This window comes from Opisthocomus hoazin, chromosome Z (assembly GCF_030867145.1).
Source record: "Opisthocomus hoazin isolate bOpiHoa1 chromosome Z, bOpiHoa1.hap1, whole genome shotgun sequence".
NCBI classification, from domain to species: Eukaryota; Metazoa; Chordata; class Aves; order Opisthocomiformes; family Opisthocomidae; genus Opisthocomus; species Opisthocomus hoazin.
The window spans coordinates 70,502,372-70,520,836 of record NC_134454.1 but is presented as its reverse complement, the minus strand read 5'-3'; the positions used below and the strand labels follow the sequence as shown (position 1 = coordinate 70,520,836).

At 43.9% G+C, this 18,465-nt stretch overlaps 1 protein-coding gene across 4 annotated transcripts in view; it reads right to left on the bottom strand.

Annotated features, from left to right (window-relative positions):
- The window catches only part of SLC38A9 (solute carrier family 38 member 9), a 52,910-nt gene extending 39,638 nt beyond the window's left edge, over nt 1–13,272 (bottom strand). For 3 of the 4 annotated variants that reach the window (XM_075411586.1, XM_075411588.1, XM_075411589.1), the window contains exons 1-2: nt 13,198–13,272; nt 4,522–4,673 (exon numbers count right to left, since the gene is read on the bottom strand). In XM_075411586.1, the coding sequence (XP_075267701.1) occupies nt 4,522–4,625 (104 nt within the window). In that variant the 5' untranslated portion in view covers nt 4,626–4,673; nt 13,198–13,272. Of the gene's footprint in view, nt 1–4,521; nt 4,674–12,785; nt 12,876–13,197 lie in introns of those variants that run through there. The other variant, XM_075411587.1, reaches the window with a different exon arrangement.
- Between the last annotated feature and the right edge of the window lie 5,193 nt (nt 13,273–18,465).

Sequence of the window (18,465 nt, the reverse complement as noted above, 5' to 3'; positions counted from 1 at the left end):
ATTTCAATAGCTAGCCTGAAAAACAATGCTTTTTTTGCCATGGCAAACACACCAATATAACACATCTGTTTTCCACAGCACAATGAGTACAGGCAAGATGCAGGAGGTCCACATCTCCCATACACTACACCCTGCATATGTACTTCAGAAACCATTCTCAGAAAATACTGCAGCTACGCTCTTCTACTAGTTGTTTCTCACTCACACAAAGGGACAGTTAATAAGAATTCTACTGCCGGTCCAGGAAAAGAGAGAAAAGGGCATCTGTCCAAATTTCCTCACATTATGAACTTCAGCAGCAAACTTTGCAAGCAAAGAAAATGAAAAGGGATGCTCATGATTAAAGTTGTTTCCAAATACTGTGCTAGGTAAAGTTCAAGTGTTGGATTTGGAGGGTTAGGGGGAACAGCTCAATGGGAAAATTTCTGTGAAAAACTACACACAATCTTGCAACTGCTAGCATCCATAAGGGTGCTGCAGTTTTTTCTTTTTTCTGGATATTTTCAGGAACATACTACATCTTGCAGAGCAACAAAGCAATATGACGAACACCTATCTCAAGAAGTTTTAAACTAAATAATACCGTCTTCCAAGTACCTTCGCTGACATATTTTTAAGCAGCAAACAACTGGTTCTGGACGTCTGATTAAAAGTAGTGTTTTGAGTATTAAGCTGTTTTAATACAATACAGTTTTTTGTGCCAGTGTATCTTTTGGCTCTACGTGATGGTATTAATGACATCACATTAGACAAACTTTTAATATTTAAATAAATATGAAAAAACCTTCTTTACAGTATGCTTAACAATTTATTTGCTCTCCTCCAAAAACACCACAAGGAGCCACTTTAGCTCACTGCACAGACTCCTTTGAAACCTCACATCAATCAGTTACTTTTCAGGGATGCGACAGGAATATTTCAGAAATAAACCTAGTAAATTCCTACAACTTTATTGTTTTACTGAGTCACCAAACTATTATAGGAATGCTGTATATGGCACAGGAGAAACTAAGAAGTAAAACCGATTCACTACCATGGAAGTTAAAGTCAGGAGAAAAAGTAATAATATGACGACTGTACTCACAGTTCGCTCTTTCTTAATTGGGAACTGCCTGTCTGAACAGGAACATTACAGGTGTCAGTGTGCTTCTCTTCAGAAAACCTGTTCCAAGGAATTCCACTACTGACTTGATTTTTACTTTCTAAACTGTCTGAATTTACTTAGACATTGCAAACATATGCTTATAGTTTAATCCTATAAGATGTTTATTCTCTTGGCAATACATTTTAAATAAAACTTCTTCCACATTCGTATCACCATTGTCATTATAATGATTACAGCATGACCACACAAGTATCTCAAAATGCTGGATGCAGAATCAAAATAACCTTTCAAAGCACAATACTAAGTCACCTCTGTTGCTCACAGGATACACATTTTAACAAATAAAGAATCACAAGCTTTACCACACCACATTTCAAGCACTGTTCTCTCTTCTGTGTCAAAGGTAAAGCTATTCTCCTCTTCTCTTACGAAGAAGTACAAAGGCTCTTAATTAAGAAGGTTCTGATTCTTCCCCGTCAGGAAGTAGTAACACCAGGAATTAGTAAAAACGTTAGCAACGCGGAAAAATTAAAAGCAGGCAATGGAGTAAAGAGTGGAGTCCACATGGGTGTGGAGCAGTAAAAGCATAATGAATGCAGAAACGGTAGTTTTGCACAGGTTAGTCCCGACCATTGTCTACCTTTTTGTAAGTTAAAAGAACTTTGAAAATAAAAGGGAACTAACCACTTGTGCATGAAAAAGGCTTCTCTGACTGCCATCTACAGACACTGTTTAATTTATAACTGTTTAATTTCACCTACTGATTTCTTGTACATTGTGTGAGAAGACTGCGGGACCTCAAAAAGAATAAAAAAAGGAAGAAGCTTTGATCTCCCAGTAGCAAGGGGCATTGTCAAGTTTTTTCATATGCAAAACAGTCAACACAAAACACTATTTGTTTCTTTGAAGAGTCAAGTATTCCTGAAGGCAACTGCAGTATCTGTTGACAATAAACAGATTTAAAGAGCAGTCAGAAGAAAAAAACAAACTCCCTTTCTTGCATACAATAATCATCAATAAACCACTGCAGCAATGACATTCTAGTTTTTAAAGGGACCTACAAAATGGGCAAAACACAAGTAATATGGTGTGGGTAATTCGGGTTATTGTGAAAAACAATACATCGTCTTTAAAAGGATTAGAAGTGGCTTTACATTTCCCCCAAATCAGCAAAAAAATACTGAACAAAATAATTTACAACTCTAAAAACCAATTATCTTATTGTTCTTACGTAAACATTTAAAAGCATGCCTTTCAAAAGTCCCAAATCCTCCAAACTGTTAAGAAAACCAAATAACTATGTAAATGCTCTCAAATCTCAATCAACGCAAACAAAAGAACAGAGCAGCACCAAGACCGACAAACAGTGATCATCAGCAAATCACACAGAGCACTTCAAGAGCTATCTCAGTCAAAGCACAATTACCACCAACCTACGTCTGATCAGGTTGCTGAATAGCGAGTCAAAAAAAGGAGCGAACTAGGCAGAGCAAATCACATACTACTGCACTTGCACTGTTTGATACTTTAACAGGATAATCCTCCCTTGAGCTGCTACTCCCTAAAGCTCTAATGAAGAAGCCCTTCAAACTGCCCACAGCTCTGACCACGACTGATAGAGACCCTCATGGCCTGTTCTACCTCATTCCCTCTTCCAACAGGCAGAGATGGTGTTCAACCTCGTTTGGCCCCACTCTGATTTCCAGGCCTTCCTGAAACCCCAGGGCTCATGTCCTTTGTCTTTGTGCCTCTGCATGCTTTGAAAGCAAAAGACTAGGTTGTAATGGGAGAATGAACTCAAGGGAGGAGCAGTAAGGACAAAGGAGACGATCTGCAAAGCTGGAGGTTCTGGAGGTAGGAACACAATCCAAGTACACGCTTCTGCTTTCGGGAAGGGACTCAAATGCCACGTTATGACCTTTTATGAATTGGAGTCTTCAAACTTCACAAATCACAAAAAAACCCACCATACAATGAGGAAACAATATCTAACCTCACTTTTGAAAAGTGGATCTTGGCATTTCGATACATCACAAAGGTGATATATCGCTCATTGCTACTGCATCACCACACCACCTGAAACCCATTGCTCCTCAAACAGAACACGTACTTCTCTGACACAAGGAGCTCCCAAAGGCCGTGTAGACTTGCAGTATTCTTATGCTGGTAGGGCCATGAGGGGCTCAGACACTCCTCAGAAAGTAGATAAAGCACAAATTCATTTTGCACATTTCCTTTTCCCATCTGAAAGTGCGCTACTATTTCCTAACCTTTCCACACAGAATTCTGTACGCTCCTGCACCTGTGCTCCATTTGTTCCCCTGGGCTCACTCAGACCCGTATGCTCCTTCCTCCCCTCGCAGAGAAGAGAGATTTGTTTAGCCCCTGCCTAACGGGTAAGGCTCTCACTCAAAGCTACAGGCTGAGAGCAGCAAAACACGACCATCAAGAACTCTTTTTTTTTTTTTTTTTTTGCCCAGCGGGGCCCCAGCAGAGGATTCTGCAGGCAACGGTGCCATCTTCCGTTTTGCCAGCAAAACTGCTCTACTGAAACGGGATGCGCGATGCAAAGCGAAACAGAGAGCGCCATGAACAGGGTCCAAAGAGGTAGTGACGAGGCTATCCCTTCATCTAAAAATGCATGGCTGGTGCCTCCAGCTAGCTTCAGAAGGGCAGTTCCCACTACAAGCTCAGTTTTGGCTCCAGGACCAGCTCACAGAAATCTTGACTGCAACAGCAGAGGAAGTCTCCCATTCCAACCTCATTTTGGGGGAGCAAGCTGTTAAACTCTTAGGAAAACATGCAACATAACCACTTAGCTAGATAGCTATCATTTTCACAGCCATGGCAAAAAGGCTGGGGTGCCAACATTTTCATATTTGCCCAATCTCAAAAAAATACTACATTTTTTTTCTTGACGGCAGTGAAAGTCTCTCATTTCCCTCAGTACTACTAGCAAATGATGTATTTTTCCAGCATCACCTGCAGAATGCATACAGACCCATTTATACATGCTGACAGTCATTTCTCTACACCATCTGGCAAGCTTTCTTGCCTAGTCTCAACATTTCAATTCGTTGTGCTAAATAAAAAACATCATGCTTCAGTAGACACACGATACTCCTCAGTGTTTGTGAAAAGCACTTTGAAAGATACATGCCAAGTTCTTATTGGAGCACTCTCTCTGAAATGATGTCAATAGAAAAGTCTTCTCCTTATAAACAAAACACAATACGAACATCTGTACACCTGGTGCTTGGAAATATTCTCATATAGAGACAAAGTAGGAACTCTTTGTACTCAGATCCTGGTTTCCAAATGTCAGTCTTCTGTCTTTGTAGGATTCTGCTACTAAAAGCAAAGATTAAAGAACTCACGGCTGTGTAACAATTCTGTAGGTTCAGCCTTCCTCCTACCTTTTGCACTTCAGGTCTTCTGGATTAAACTGTATATTCATGATTCCATAACTGCTTTCCTCGCCTCCCACAGGAACCAAGAGAGGTTTGGTATCTTCTTCCATATTTGGTGAATACACCTCTTTCTTCTAGATTCTGTCAGTTATTCTGACCTAAAAAAAGGGAAACAAGGCAACTGCAGTTAAGAAAAACTGTGTCCCTGCTATGAGTTTAATACTGGCAGTCCCACAGCTTCAGAAGCTCCTGGGGTGAAAAGCACCACAAAATCCCTTCAACTTGCCACTCAAGAATTCTCATTCCATAATGCAAACATCATGCAGCAAGTACAGTGGGGACAGTACTTTTTACAACACACTATCCATTTAAGTAAAGTGTCAATGTACAATTGAGCTCTGAATCTCTTTTAGCACCTGTGGTGGTACAGGCAATATAAATTAAAGGAATATGATGGATGCTGTTGCTTATATTGGGACTGAAACAGCTTGCAGAAGTGAGGCTTGGAATCTGAATTTCCCTGGAGCTACCACAGCTAAGAACGAAGTCCACCACGTGCAAATTAACTTTAAGTACATTCATGCGTAGGTCTTCTCTTCCTGCTGTCAAAGCATGGGACTCCTTTTCTTACTGTTCCACTGTAAGACCAGAGTGATTTTTCAAGGAGCTGTATTTTCAATTTGTAACACTACAGCCAAGAACAATTTATCACAGTTACTAGAGATTATTGTTTCACTGAACTACTTCAAACTTTGCAATAGACACATACACAGTTTTACAGTGTATTTCCCAGAATAAAGATCAGATTATTGCAGTCTACTGTGTCCAGGCTCTTTGAATTAAAGGTAATGAACAGTCTAATAATGTATTAATAATAATGCCTCATATGCATTCAGAGCACTCCTGGTCAAACAATGGGGAGCAGATTGCTATTAAGCTAATGGAATTCTATTTAGTCTAAATTACAGTCCTCACATGGGACTTTCTGTGGTCTTGTGTGCAGCTGAACAAACTTAATGGTTTTTAAGAGCTCTCATCCCTGCTACCTCCTGAAGAATTCCTCAGCCAGGACTACTTCAAACAAAAACTGTAGCAGTACCTGCTCTTCCAGTGAGACTGTTTCCTGATGTTTTAAAATATTAGACAGGCTGATGGAAATATACATGAGAACCAGAGCTGGCACAAGATAAGGAAGGATGGCACTGGATGTTTGAAACTTGGGGTGGCGATGGAGGAATATAAGACAGAAAGAATGAGGCGTGTATCATCCTTCTGCATCCTCGTGGAAATAACCTGTAAAGGGCCAACCACAGAAACTACATCAACCTAAGCTGAGTACTGACATGATTCTATCCCTTCCTAGCTGTGTATTGCCAGTGCTCTTACATTAGCTCATCCTGCTAATGCCTCTGGCAAAAAAAACAAAGAATCTGAAGGAGAGGATGAAAAAGGAAGTAAAGTTGGCAGTTTTCAACCATCCACTCTCTGGGGTTCAAACAACTGCTAAAGGAGGAGTGGGAAAACACTGAAGGAGTGTGTGGCAGGGACTGCAGACACACTAAGACTGGCTCAACCTGCTGAGAAAGTGCATTTCAGAGGACAGACACCCGCTGCCCCTCTCCCTACCTGCCCCTGGTGTGCTGAGCACAGGTACATGGCGCTCTGCTCTCAAGGTGACGTGATCGCTGGAGGCTCCAAGGGCACTTGTGTGATGGGACAGGGAAGACCGACCCAGATGAAAATTAAGCATTCTTTCCCTTGCTTTAAACCCAAATCAGTGTTGAGCTTGGGGCTTGTGGTCTCGCTGCACACACTGGCGTGCTTGTGTTAAGGAGGGGACAGTGCATGGATGAAGCTACTTCATTGGCAGTGCTGCCAGTGTCCTCCTAGTTTCAGCATCCATGACAAGAGGTTTGAATGAAGTTACTAAGTTTAAAGGCATGATTTTGAGTTTAAAGGCATGATTTTCTCTTGTCCATTTTTGCTCTTTGAGAGGACATAATAAGTGACCAGTGATAATAATCCAGGCAATCCTTAGAGCCTTATTTGCACTCCCTGATAGCATCCTCTTTCTCTTGTGTGTCATTTTTGCTGTCACACTCTTGAAAGCTTTTTCCCCTCTCCTCTATCCAGAGCCTTTCCAAGATGGAACTTCTCTTACCTACCTTAACTTACTGCTTCCTCTCTTCTGCCACTCTAGCCCTCCTCTAAACCATCAGTTCAGATTATTTACCCTAAAATCCTTCTCTTCCACATCACTGGTGCTGGTTCTTTGGCCTCAACTGAACATCTTACATTCTCTCACCCTTCTCAGCTCCTCTGGTGATGCTCAGCTTATGAATTCTTGCTTTTCATTTCCTCTCTATTTTCTGTCTCTCCTACACACTGTCAAAATTGCTTCCAAACCTGCCTTTACTACGCACTGCTTACAAAGAGGTTTCTCAGTTCAAAGAAATATTTTTATTTCCTTTCACGTGGCACTCTGTTCCTTTCCAAATCCTGTTTATAGCTCCCCTCTTGTTCATTTCTTTGCTACTGACTTCCCTTATTTTTCTACAGATCTAGGTCACCTCCTTCCTCCCCACTGATTCCCTGCACAACCTCCTGCTGTTAAATTCACCCCAGTGCACATCAACTTCCTCCAGCAGCTAAAGACTTCTGAAACAAAACCACAGGCCCCAGAAATTTCACGCACTGCTACAGACATCCAGCTGCTCCTCTGCCACTCCCATTATAAAATGCTTTTTGCATCCCTCTGACCACAACTGAAGACAGCAGTCTTCATGGACTTTCATTTTTTGCTTTTAATTGCCATCTCTAGAGTCTACAGCCTCTTTCTTCATAAGACCTCACCAGCTGTCTCAAGTAGAAGACAGGTAATGTGGTATCATCTTATTTTATTACATTTTTTTCTCTTTTTCACCTTAACGTCCTGCATGCATTTTCTGAACAGATACCTAGATCTCAAAAACAGATCCCTCACTCATTCTATATTTTGCAACTTTCTCAGAGTTTAAATCACACTTTGTATTTAGCAATAAAAATACAGACGACATTTTAAATTCCTAATGGTTGAACTGAAATTCAAAATAAGTTCAAATCCCAAATACTCAGAGGTGGTTTTACACAGAATTTTCCAGAATACTGCGGTACTGAGATCCCTTTCTTCCACAGGCCCTGGTTTACGGTGCAAATTAAGCAGACACCAAATGCTAATTCAAGATACTGCTCTGAACACACCCCTTCCTTAAAACCTGTTGTAAATAATGTATTTGTGCTTTACAATTCGACAAATGCAGACTACATTGATCACCAGGTTGATTTTCTCTGCACCATGACTATAAATAAAGAGCCCAGAACATTTTATAGTATTCCATTAAAAAAAAAAAAAAATCCTTCCAAAACATAGCACACACTAAGTTTGGCTTGACAGCATGACTTCAGGCTTACAGAGTTGTTGCTTACTTAGTCTTTAGGGCCTACTTAAAAGCTGGATTGGCGAAGACAGTTTATTTTTTAAGTGCCTAGAGCAGATAGGTGAATCTTATGACCAACAAATTGATTACTTTACAAATAGATGTAGCTATCACATATATAAATGGGTGTATCTGAAGCCAGTATAGCTTAAAAGACAACTGTAAGCAGAAGACAAAAAATGAAGAAAAATGAACCTGATTAACCTCTCTTTTATCTAATTTCTGCCCCTTTGGGCTGGACTGCACTCTCAATAAACCTTTTTAATACATAGGATGGAGCCAGTTGTACTATCTGAATTTCCTGCCTGACGGTTTCCATTACAATAACCTCTTCTCAACTGCTTACTTTCCTAGAGTCCTAGCTACCCAAAGATTTCTTTTATACTGGGTATCTGATTTATCTTCATATTACAGAAGTTTCTTTTAAAAACCTGTGATATGACCTGCAGTATTCTCTATATGGTCTTAAAAGCCTATAATCAGGACTAGGATGTCAAACACAAAGAATTCAAAAATTAAAGTTGTCTTGGTTGTAGTTCTGCAGACCCAGCAGTTTCACTGTCCAGTTGAAGAGGCAGGTATGGTTTGCAGAAGAACGAAGGCAATACTGCTAGAAGCGTAACTAACACCACTGCCTGAGGGACCACCTACCTCTGACCGTATGTTCCCTGTTTTTTTCCTCCTGCTTAGAACCTACTTTGCGTAATACTGCAGAACAGAAGAGTATTTGTGCTGTGCACCACTGAATGACACTAAATATTTTGAAAGCAACCAAGTAACTCTCAAACTGAGCATTCAAAATTAGTGGATTTTTTCCTGTGCTTTATTCCCTGTCCTTAGAATAAGGATAATGCCAATACTTGCCTTAGCTCATAGACATGTTGCAAAGAGAAATTAACTTTTATGTAGACTTTGCTGTGATTTGTACTAAGCACTGCAAAAAATATGCAAGAGGAACAGACAGGTTTGTTGAGCAGCAAATAAGGCAGATGAGTCTCGTGCAAAAGTGAACTGAACACCACCACTTTACTGCTCTAACAAGACATTCCCTATTCTGAGAACTGTCCAGCTTGAGAAAAATAATGATCTGGTAAATAAGTATTTCTAATCAGTATCGTAATTCATATGTACCAAGTTGACTGAAAGAGTGGCATTGGAAGAGGCTGCCCAGGGAAGTGTTGGAGACACTCTCCCTGGAGGTGTTCAAAAGCCTTGTAGATATGGCACTTTCGGACATGCTTTAGCAGGCATGGTGGGGATGGGCTGACGGTTGGACCTGATGATCTTAGAGATCTTTTCCAACTTTAATGATTCTATGATTCTATGACTAAGATTGCTTAGGCAATTTTAATTTTCACTAAACTTAGCTAATTCTAATACTCCAGCCTTTGAATACTGCATCTTTGCAACATCTGCCCTTTTGAACACAGGTTTCTGTGTTTAATTATCTGTGCACAGATACTGGGTTTGCTTTGTAACATATTTGGTAATGAAGGAGAAATAGGGATTTTCTCCTCAACATACTACACCCTATATTCTTCTCTAAAAGACCTTCTTGTCTACCCAGATCCTCTACCATTTGCTTGTTATCATTCTACTCTTCTGCAAGTTCTCTTGTTTCACCTGCAGGGACCTGCTTTCTGTCCTCCTCTGCCACAAGCATCATGACTCTCCTCTCTTGACATCTGCTATTGGCAGTAGAGATGAAGATCAGAGAGAGTGCTAACTGCATTCTCCTGCAACTAAAATCTTATTGATAAGGCAGGAACAAAGGAATAAATTTTACATTTTCCCCTGCAGCATGCTGTATTGCTTCTGAGGGGAAAAGGCTGTAAGAATGTTTTCTCCACACCCATATTTCTTTTCCAAGAAGTGTCTGGTTTTGCTCGTGAATCTCCTAACCTATCATGTAACAAATATCTACTACTTAGTCCTGAAGGCATTTGACTGCAGGAGAAAATACTCTGGCTTTGCTACCCCCATGAAAGTCAGCATTAAGTGCTGTTGAAAACGCCTCCCTAAACTTTCACAGCTATATCTAGCATTGTTAGTAAGATAAAAAGGTAGATCTTCCACAACAGCTATTATAAAAGCAATAAATTCTAGACATATCTGTGTAGTACCAAAAATCCCACAAATGTGGAGCAACATTGGCACTAGCACCTTTTGAGAACTGCTGTACGCTGCCTTAAAGCATGCTCAGTTTCAGTTACATACTCAGTTTCACACTCCTTTCAGTTACGAAGGAATGGATACATCTACAAGGAAAATTTGAAATACTCTTCCAGATATAAAAAAATCTGTCTAAACTGTTAGCATGTTAAAAGAAGTTTTGGATTCTCTTCTGAGTAAGGGCTTAAACCAGCAATTACTTTTTCCAGTCACAGTGTATCAACACAGTGCTAAGCATCAATAATATCAAATCACCTACATAGTCAAACACCATTAATGTCAAGGTATCTTTCAATGGTCAAAACTCTCCACGCACTTTGAATCCTGTTGTCCCTTTGTTTTCAGATAATAATTTCACTGGTTGCCTGTGGTGACGCTGACTTGGTATGCCCACTTGCCCTATTTATAATTCTCCTACAAACATCTGAAGCACTACATCAGAAGGGCAGTAAAAGGGAAGGAATACATGAGAATTTAATAATCCAGGGTGGCCATAAACCGTCAAGCAATACCTAAGGGTACGCAAGTTGCTTTTCCTAGTCCCACTCTGGGCTCCACTCCACACGACTTACAGATGGTAATCTAAACTGATTGCAGCCTTTCAGCACTTAAAGGGAGCCTATAAGAGGGATGGGAACAATCTTTTTAGCAGAGACAACAGTGACAGGACGAGGGGTAATGGTTTTAAACTAAAACAGGGTAGATTCAGGCTAGATATAAGTTCTTTACAATGAGGGTGGTGAAACACTGGAGCGGGTTTCCCAGAGAAGTAGTGGAGGCCCCATCCCTGGAAACATCCAAGACCAGGTTGGACAGGGCTCTGAGCAACCTGATCTAGTTAGCGGTGTCCCTGCTCGCTGCAGGGGGGTTGGACTAGATGACCTCTAGGGGTCCATTCCAACCCAAAACTTTCTATGATTCTAAACAGGGCTAGACCTTCATTAACCATCACTGGTTTGCTCCTATGAGTTTTTGCTTTTGCTGCCCTCCGGTTCTCTCTCTCTCCAGGTTATAAAGTCTGAAAAGCTTCAATGAGTGAAGGCAAGGACCCACCAGATTTCAAAACCTCATTCTAGCCTGCTGGCTATGCTGTGATCTCCTCTTCTTTGTACTGGAGGACAGAACCGTATGACAGTTTGCTTGCACTGTGAATCTAACAACGGTAGTTTATGGCTCGGCTACAGATGTGTGCGTCAGTGCTCTAAGATGAGACACCCATCTTGACAGATCGTTCAGAGTGACAGCGTTCAGAGTTACAGCCCAGGCCACGCAGGAGGGTTACCAAACAGGTTTGCCCCACAGCAGGAACAAAACTGTGTTCAGTTACTCAGTCATCCTAGTCACTCCACGAGCACTGACTCTGCTTAGCTGGTTTGTAGTACTGATGTTTATCAGAGAACCTGCCACAGAGGGCAGGGGGAAGAAGGCAGAGAGAGGCACTACCACCGCAGCCTCGACCATGCCATCATGGCTACCACTGCTGTCGGACACGGTGCTGAAAAAAACAGCAGCTGGAGCTCCGAGAGCTGTTTAGCCTCCACGTTACTAAAGCTAAAGTTGGTGCACAGACGTTAGCAGTGGTTCTGTAACAATTTCCCAGTGTAGAAGGAGACCCTGTGGACCAGCCATCACAGAGAAAGCCAGAACTCTTAATTTGGAAGTCATGCACCTTAAAAAAAACGATTACAGAACGTGGTCACCTATAACTTGTTACTTGTCAACCCATTCAATTACAACTGCAATCTCAAATTATTCTGGTACCAAAAGCTGTTCTCGTCCTTACGTGCAGCAGCAGTTTTCCGTGTTTTGAGATTTCTAGGGGTTCTTAAAATGATAGCTCCCACTCAGACTCCACAAATAAAACTGTGACATTTTAAACTGGGGACACATTTTGTTTCATTTCTTATTTGAAGTCACTACTCCTAAAATCCCACCTCATACAATTCAATAAACAAAGTATTTAATTCCAAAAAAGAAAAGGATTTTTAGAAGTGCTACTTGGTGTGGCCTGGTCTGCTTTTAAATTTTGAGAAGGTCAACGGATGGGTAAAGCTCAAGGCACGAATCTCCAGTAAACTGCAGGCTGTGCACATATGAACTACGAGAAATGAGCAGGACCTACACTGAAAGAGAAGAACTTCAAAGCAGGAAAGCAGAGTTCCTCCACTCCTCTTTAGAGACAGTGAGTTGTCCACCAGAAGGGACTGAAGAACGCTATACAGGTCCTCAGAGCAGAAGCGTACATTCAGGGTCCTTAAAACTGGGACAGCTTGACACGAGTTAGCTTGTCCATACTCTCCTACAACTACACTGGTTGCAGATGATTAGAACCATATAAACAGCGTCAGTAACTTTTTGGGAAAAAAAGATTCTTGAATACCCAAGCTGAACCACTGCTGGCCATCTGTGTGCCTCAGGATGAACCAATGCCTACGTGGTGCCTGACAAATGACAGATCTTAGCAAAATTAAGAAGAAACGGAACATTAATTTGATTTGTCTTCAACAGATAAGGTATATATTACTAGTATACATATTTTTTTAGTGGAAACCGTAAAGAAATATTTACAAGAACACGAAGTTACCACCTTCGGCACTAACTTGCATTAACAACTAAAACCACCTTTTTTCCTTGTAGGTTGATGGCTCCACAGGCCGGTTAAAAGCGATGCAAAGCTTCTCCCTGATTTCTGGATCGGCCGAAAAGCTCTCACGCCGTTTCCGCACGCCAGACAACGCCCCGAAGCTTCGTTCGCTTCCCCCCGTAGCAAGCCACGCTCCAACCAGGCACGGCGCCGCCGCGCAGCTCCTGCTGGCCCGGCCCGGCCCGGCCCGGCCCGGCCCGGCCCCGGCCCCGGCCCCGGCCCCGGCCCCCTCCTCCGCGCAGACCAAGCGCCCGCCTCGGCCCGCCGCCCCCCGTGGTCTGGGCACGCCGGACTGCAGCAGCAGCCGCCGCACCGCCTCCGTGGAGCCCGCCCGCCCGGGCCCGAGGGCGCTGCCAGCTGGCGCCGCACGAGCGGACGCGACTCCTCTACCTGAGGCGGCGCCGGCTCGCTCGGCGGCAGCAGCAGGAAGCACGGCGGGCCGCGGCGGGGGCCGGGGCGGCGGCTCTCGGCGGCGGGCGTGGCGGGCCGCGTAGTTCCCGAGGGCGGCCAGGCGGGGGAGGCCGCCGGGCGCAGGACTACGCTTCCCGGGGAGCCGCGCGCGGCGCGAGACCGGCGGGGCGGGGCGGGGCGGGGCGGGGCGGGGCGGGGCGGGGCCGCGCGGGGGCGCTTCCCGTCGTGCGGCAGCGCGCGGCTGCGCCGGCTGAGGGCGGGGAGGCCGTAGTGCAGGTCTGAGGAGGCGAGGGCGGTCTGGGCGGCGCCCTCCTCGCTTTCTTCGTGAACAACCCCGCAGGCCGGGCGGTGAGGTGCACCGTCCTTCCAGGCGTTGGGCTTCGCTGCCGTGTGGGACGTGCGCTGAGCCTGGCCGAGTTCTCAGGTGAGGCCGTGGCGGTATGGGCCACATTTACCAAACTACCATGAAGAAAAAGTTTGGGTGTGCTGGTGGTGGTTGATGAGGTGCCTCTACTGAAAAAAAACCCACCAAGAAAACAGTGTTGCCCATTAGCTTCCATGGTTTTTCGGTCAGTGCGTTGACAAAGTGTAGAATAATCCATGGCAAAACAAACCACGCTGGTCTTAACATGACTGGCAAAGAGCTTTCTGTGGGGAATGACCTGTGTGAGCCTCCTGGCCTGCTCAGGGAGGCACAGAATGCTTGCCAAGCACAGGACAGGTAAGCAGGCTGGGCAACAGGGACAATCGCCCAGCCAATGCATTTTATAAATTCACTATTTTTAATCCTAAGCGTTTTTTTCATCCTAGTTTAGTTGGGAACATGTCGTTTTCATAGTTGAAACCCTGGTTAAAGTCAGATTGTAGGGGTATTTATAGCTCATGCTTGGGAAAACTGCTGAATTGCTTGCAAGGAAGACAGCGGGGATAGCTTCCCCACAGGAGAACATTACAAAACCAGCTAGGCACAAGTCCCAGTCTGTACTTTCTGTTCAAGAGCAGCCCAAACCGGGTTGTGTGGCTAGCAGTGGCACTGTTCCTGCAAGAAAACTGCTGTGTATCTCAGTTTCTAACTGTGGGAGGAATGGAGGCAGCAGAGTCTAACTGCCCATCATCCTGAAATTCAGCTGCACGCAAGCTCAGTTGGGTCAAAACTCTTGCTTCTGTGTAGCCCAGCAAATTCACTGCCACCTTTTGCCTCTGAGCCACTCTTAGAATCCAAGTCCCCATCTCGGACATTTGAAGATTTTGGTCTGTCAGTCAGGAAGTCTGGCCGCTTGCCACCACATGAATTTGAAATGCAATGCAAACACCCCATGCTGGTGCTACAGAAGTGAATTAAACTAAAATGTGCAAAAGTGGAGATGTGTGAAGAACTGTTTTTTTTCATCATGCAAGCAACTAGTCTTAGTCTTGCAAGCCAGTCCTCTGTGTCCTATGCTAGCTATGAAAGACATATATAGTTACTGCTATAGCAGATAATGACCTGTATTTCATTGCATTCTTGGTCACCAACTACAGTCCTCAAGTTCTGCTTAGGAAAAATGTTTTATTTTAAGAACTGCAAGCTAGCCAAACAGAAGTGTAGAGATTGCTCCTGCTCCCTCATCAAAACTGCTGCCAACAGCTGACTTCACAAAAGGGTATTCAGTCACTGTCCCATAGTATTTGTGTTGTGGCTTTCTCTTCCGGTGACCCATTACCTTCTGGGCAAAGACTGTCGTTTCCTACATGCCTGGGCAATGTCTAGAAGAAATGGGAGCCTAAATTAATTTAGGACCTCTTGGTAAATCTGTAAGACAAAGAGGGTATTAAATCCAGCTGTTTACAAAATTTCCACCTCACACTGTGTTGAATCTTCTTTTGGTTTAGCCTTGAGGCATACTTTGCTCCACACTTGCAGGTATAATTGTAATATGCACAAATTCATAAAATTGAGACATTATATAACATTACAGTGGATGAACAAATGGGAAAAGCCATCATTGCAAACTGAGGCATGGTCACATGGCTAACAAACTTAGTGGGTTTTGCATTTTGCTAGAGGTTACTCTAGCTTTCTTTCTGAAAAATACTGATAATATATCAGGATAGCATTTGAGATGTAGAGACTGTGTTACACGAAAAATCTTGTTTGTGGCCAAAGAGAAAGCACACCTTGTATCTAGGTAAGCCAAGGATTTAATGTAACTGAAATCCTAGAAGTCCAATCATTATTAGTGCAGACCTAATTGTTACACAAAAAGAAAGAAGAAAATTTTTTATGCACATGCTTACTTTCTACCGCTTTTTCTGGTGGCATGCTCACCCTTCTACTGCTGCTCTGGGCCTTTAGGTTAGTGGTTTCATTCTTGGGCAGTGCTGAGAGGAGGGGATATTAGAACAAGATGTCAGCATCTGGAGTGCTTCTCTGGAAGGAATATGATGCTTAAGTTGCTGGTTTCTTCTTCACTCTAGGAGGTTACACTCACACTTGCCGTTATTTTTACAAGTTTTTGTAATATACTTTGTTTTTCTGGTGATCTGCAGCTCTATGTTACATTTGACTGTACTATCTAAGGTACTATTTATGTATGTTGGATACTGCTTTGTTCTCTTTTGGCTCTAGGTGGCTCTGCTTGAGTGGGGCTGGTTGGACAAAATGACCTCCAGGGTAGTCAGCAAATGTCTTGTGCAACTTGTGCCCTGCCACCATGGTTTACATCAGATTGTTAGCAGCCTCTCGGAAAAAAAAAACCAAAACAACAAAAGCTGTCACTCCCTGAAGAATTTCTGAGTTGAACAAATTAGTTACATTTACCATGTAATTTTTTGGCATTCACAGAATTTCATCATTTGGCTTCTCCTGAAGTAGTGGGAAATAATTTGGAGGCAGCAGATAGCGTCCTATAATGAGCAGAATCAAAGGAATAGAGGAAGAACATAAGAGCTCTCCAAAACCATCTACTGGTTTGAGGCTGTGACAACTGATTGTATCCAACATGAACTAAGAGATCACCCACCCACCAGTGATGACCAGTTGGCCACCATGACTGCATTCATAGTTGCTCCCTACGTCTACCATTAAAAGTATTGACCTAAACACCATCTCCTTGAGAGAGTTAGGGAGAGCTGGACATGATGTTATGCTGGCAAAGCTGAGGGAATGGTAACCTGTTGCTGGAAAGGAGCATGAACAATTTGAAAGCTCTCACTTTGGCTTAGATGTACCAGAGTAGCACATCTGCCATGAACCATAAATTTCTCAGGAGAACAGACATACTGCTCTTTTTCTTTATGGACATCCAAAATAGAGCTTAAGTGCAATGAAAACAGAGCCATTTTGGCTGATGAAGCAGCCTACTCTGTTTTCTTGTTTAGGCAAAAAATAAAGCAGTGTGTTACAGAGTTGGCACAGTGGGTAAAATTTAGCTCGCAAGCCTCCCTTGCTAGTTCCAGATGCTGCTTTGGGAACTTCTCAATAGCTTTGTACACTTCCCACAGAGATGCTCCCACTGTGAGTTCTTCATCCTTGGACATTGTGTATCTTACTGATCACTTACTGAAAGCTAGCAACTCCAAGCAGCTATCTTTGCTATCTGCACTAAGCACAGCCTCCTACATGTTGTGTAGAGGCTCAATTTTAAGCTCCCTGCGAGACAGAGAAGCTGGGTCTTATGTTTCTTAGCTGCTTTGCATTCCAAGCTGAGTACAACCTGTGTCCTGTCCTCATGTTCCTGGAAAATGAGCAGCTTTAAAGGGCAAGGCTTCACTGACAACGAGTAAGGTGAAAATAGCCAGAGCGTTAGTTCGGAGACCACGCTCCGATAACCTCCATCTGCTGCAAGGATTTGCCTTCTTGTTGGCCAAAGCCCCTACTAGATGTTCAGGCGTTCACTGCAAAATTACAGATCTGGTGTTGCTCCTCTGCAGTAGACATTAAAGTTCTCAGGCACATCGTTTTTCAAACATTTTTTCTGTGGAGGACAATCTGTTGAACAGGATGGAGCAGGTTAATGAGTATTTCGCACTTTTATGGAACAATATATACTTCCTTGACAATGTTCAGAGTAAGTGTTGCTGTATGGTTCCACACCACAAAGAAAGGTCCAGGGAAGACATACGCAGCGCCCGCGGCTCAGAAACACAAGCAGAAGCATCAGAGTACTTGCTGCAATTTTTAACAGATGCGTTGTACTGATACAAGTCCTGCCTATGCTATCCTGCACTTCAACAGAAGTAAAACTCCCGAGACAGGAATTTAGCCCTCTTCCTTTTCTCTACCGAGTCTGGTGTAGCAAAACACTCTGGAAAGTCGGGTTTTTTGTGGGTTTTTTGGTGTTTGCTCTTTTTTAAAAATAAATATATTAATATATGTTTATATATATGTTTATACTTTTTATATTATACAATATGTCTTATATGTTTATTATATATGTTTAACCTAATTGAACAGTATTTTTTTAATTCTGGGAAAGGGGGATGTTCTGTTAGGTGTTATGCTACTGCTTGAAAATTTTGTTTGCAGTATAATTATTAGTATCGTAGTTGCAGTTTCGCCAAACAGTGGATTTCACTTCTATTAGGAGTGTTTGTAAAACAAACCACGCTTTAACAGTCACACCTGGAGAAACGAAGGCATGACCGGACGCCCAGAGAGACGAGCAGGATCATCACCAGAGCGCGGAAGCGTCCAGCGCCGGTCGGCCCCGTTGCCCCGAGCTCCCTTCTCCTTCCGCTCGCACCTCGACTGCCGCGAGGCCACCGCCGCGGGGACCCGCGCCCCCCGCTCCGGCCGCCCCCCCCCGCCGCCGGGCAGAGGCCCTGGCCGCCCCCCGCCCCACCAGCTCCCGTCAGGCGCGCCGCGCCCTCCCCCCGCGCGCTGCCTCACCCCCAGCCACAGGCACCATCGCGCGCGCTCTGCGGACGAGCGGCGCTCCTACTGGCTGGAGGGCGAGACACGTGACAGGCCAGCAACTGCACGTGGTGGGGGCGTTATTAGGGCTTCGGTGACAGGCGCCATTTTGTTTCCATGTGGCGCCTCAGTGACTGCGGAAAGGAGGTAGGAGCGGGGGCTGGGCGCCTTTCTCGTCGAAGCGGGAGGCTTCCCCCCGCAGTGGAGTGGGGGTGGCGAGTCACTGTGCGAGTGAGTGCTGGGACAGGCGGGCTCGGTACCGTCTCCTGTGCGGGTGCCGTGGTACTGGCTGGGGGCAGGGAGGGGGTCGCTGCTAATGTGTTTCGTCTCCTGCAAGCAGATCTGACAGGGCA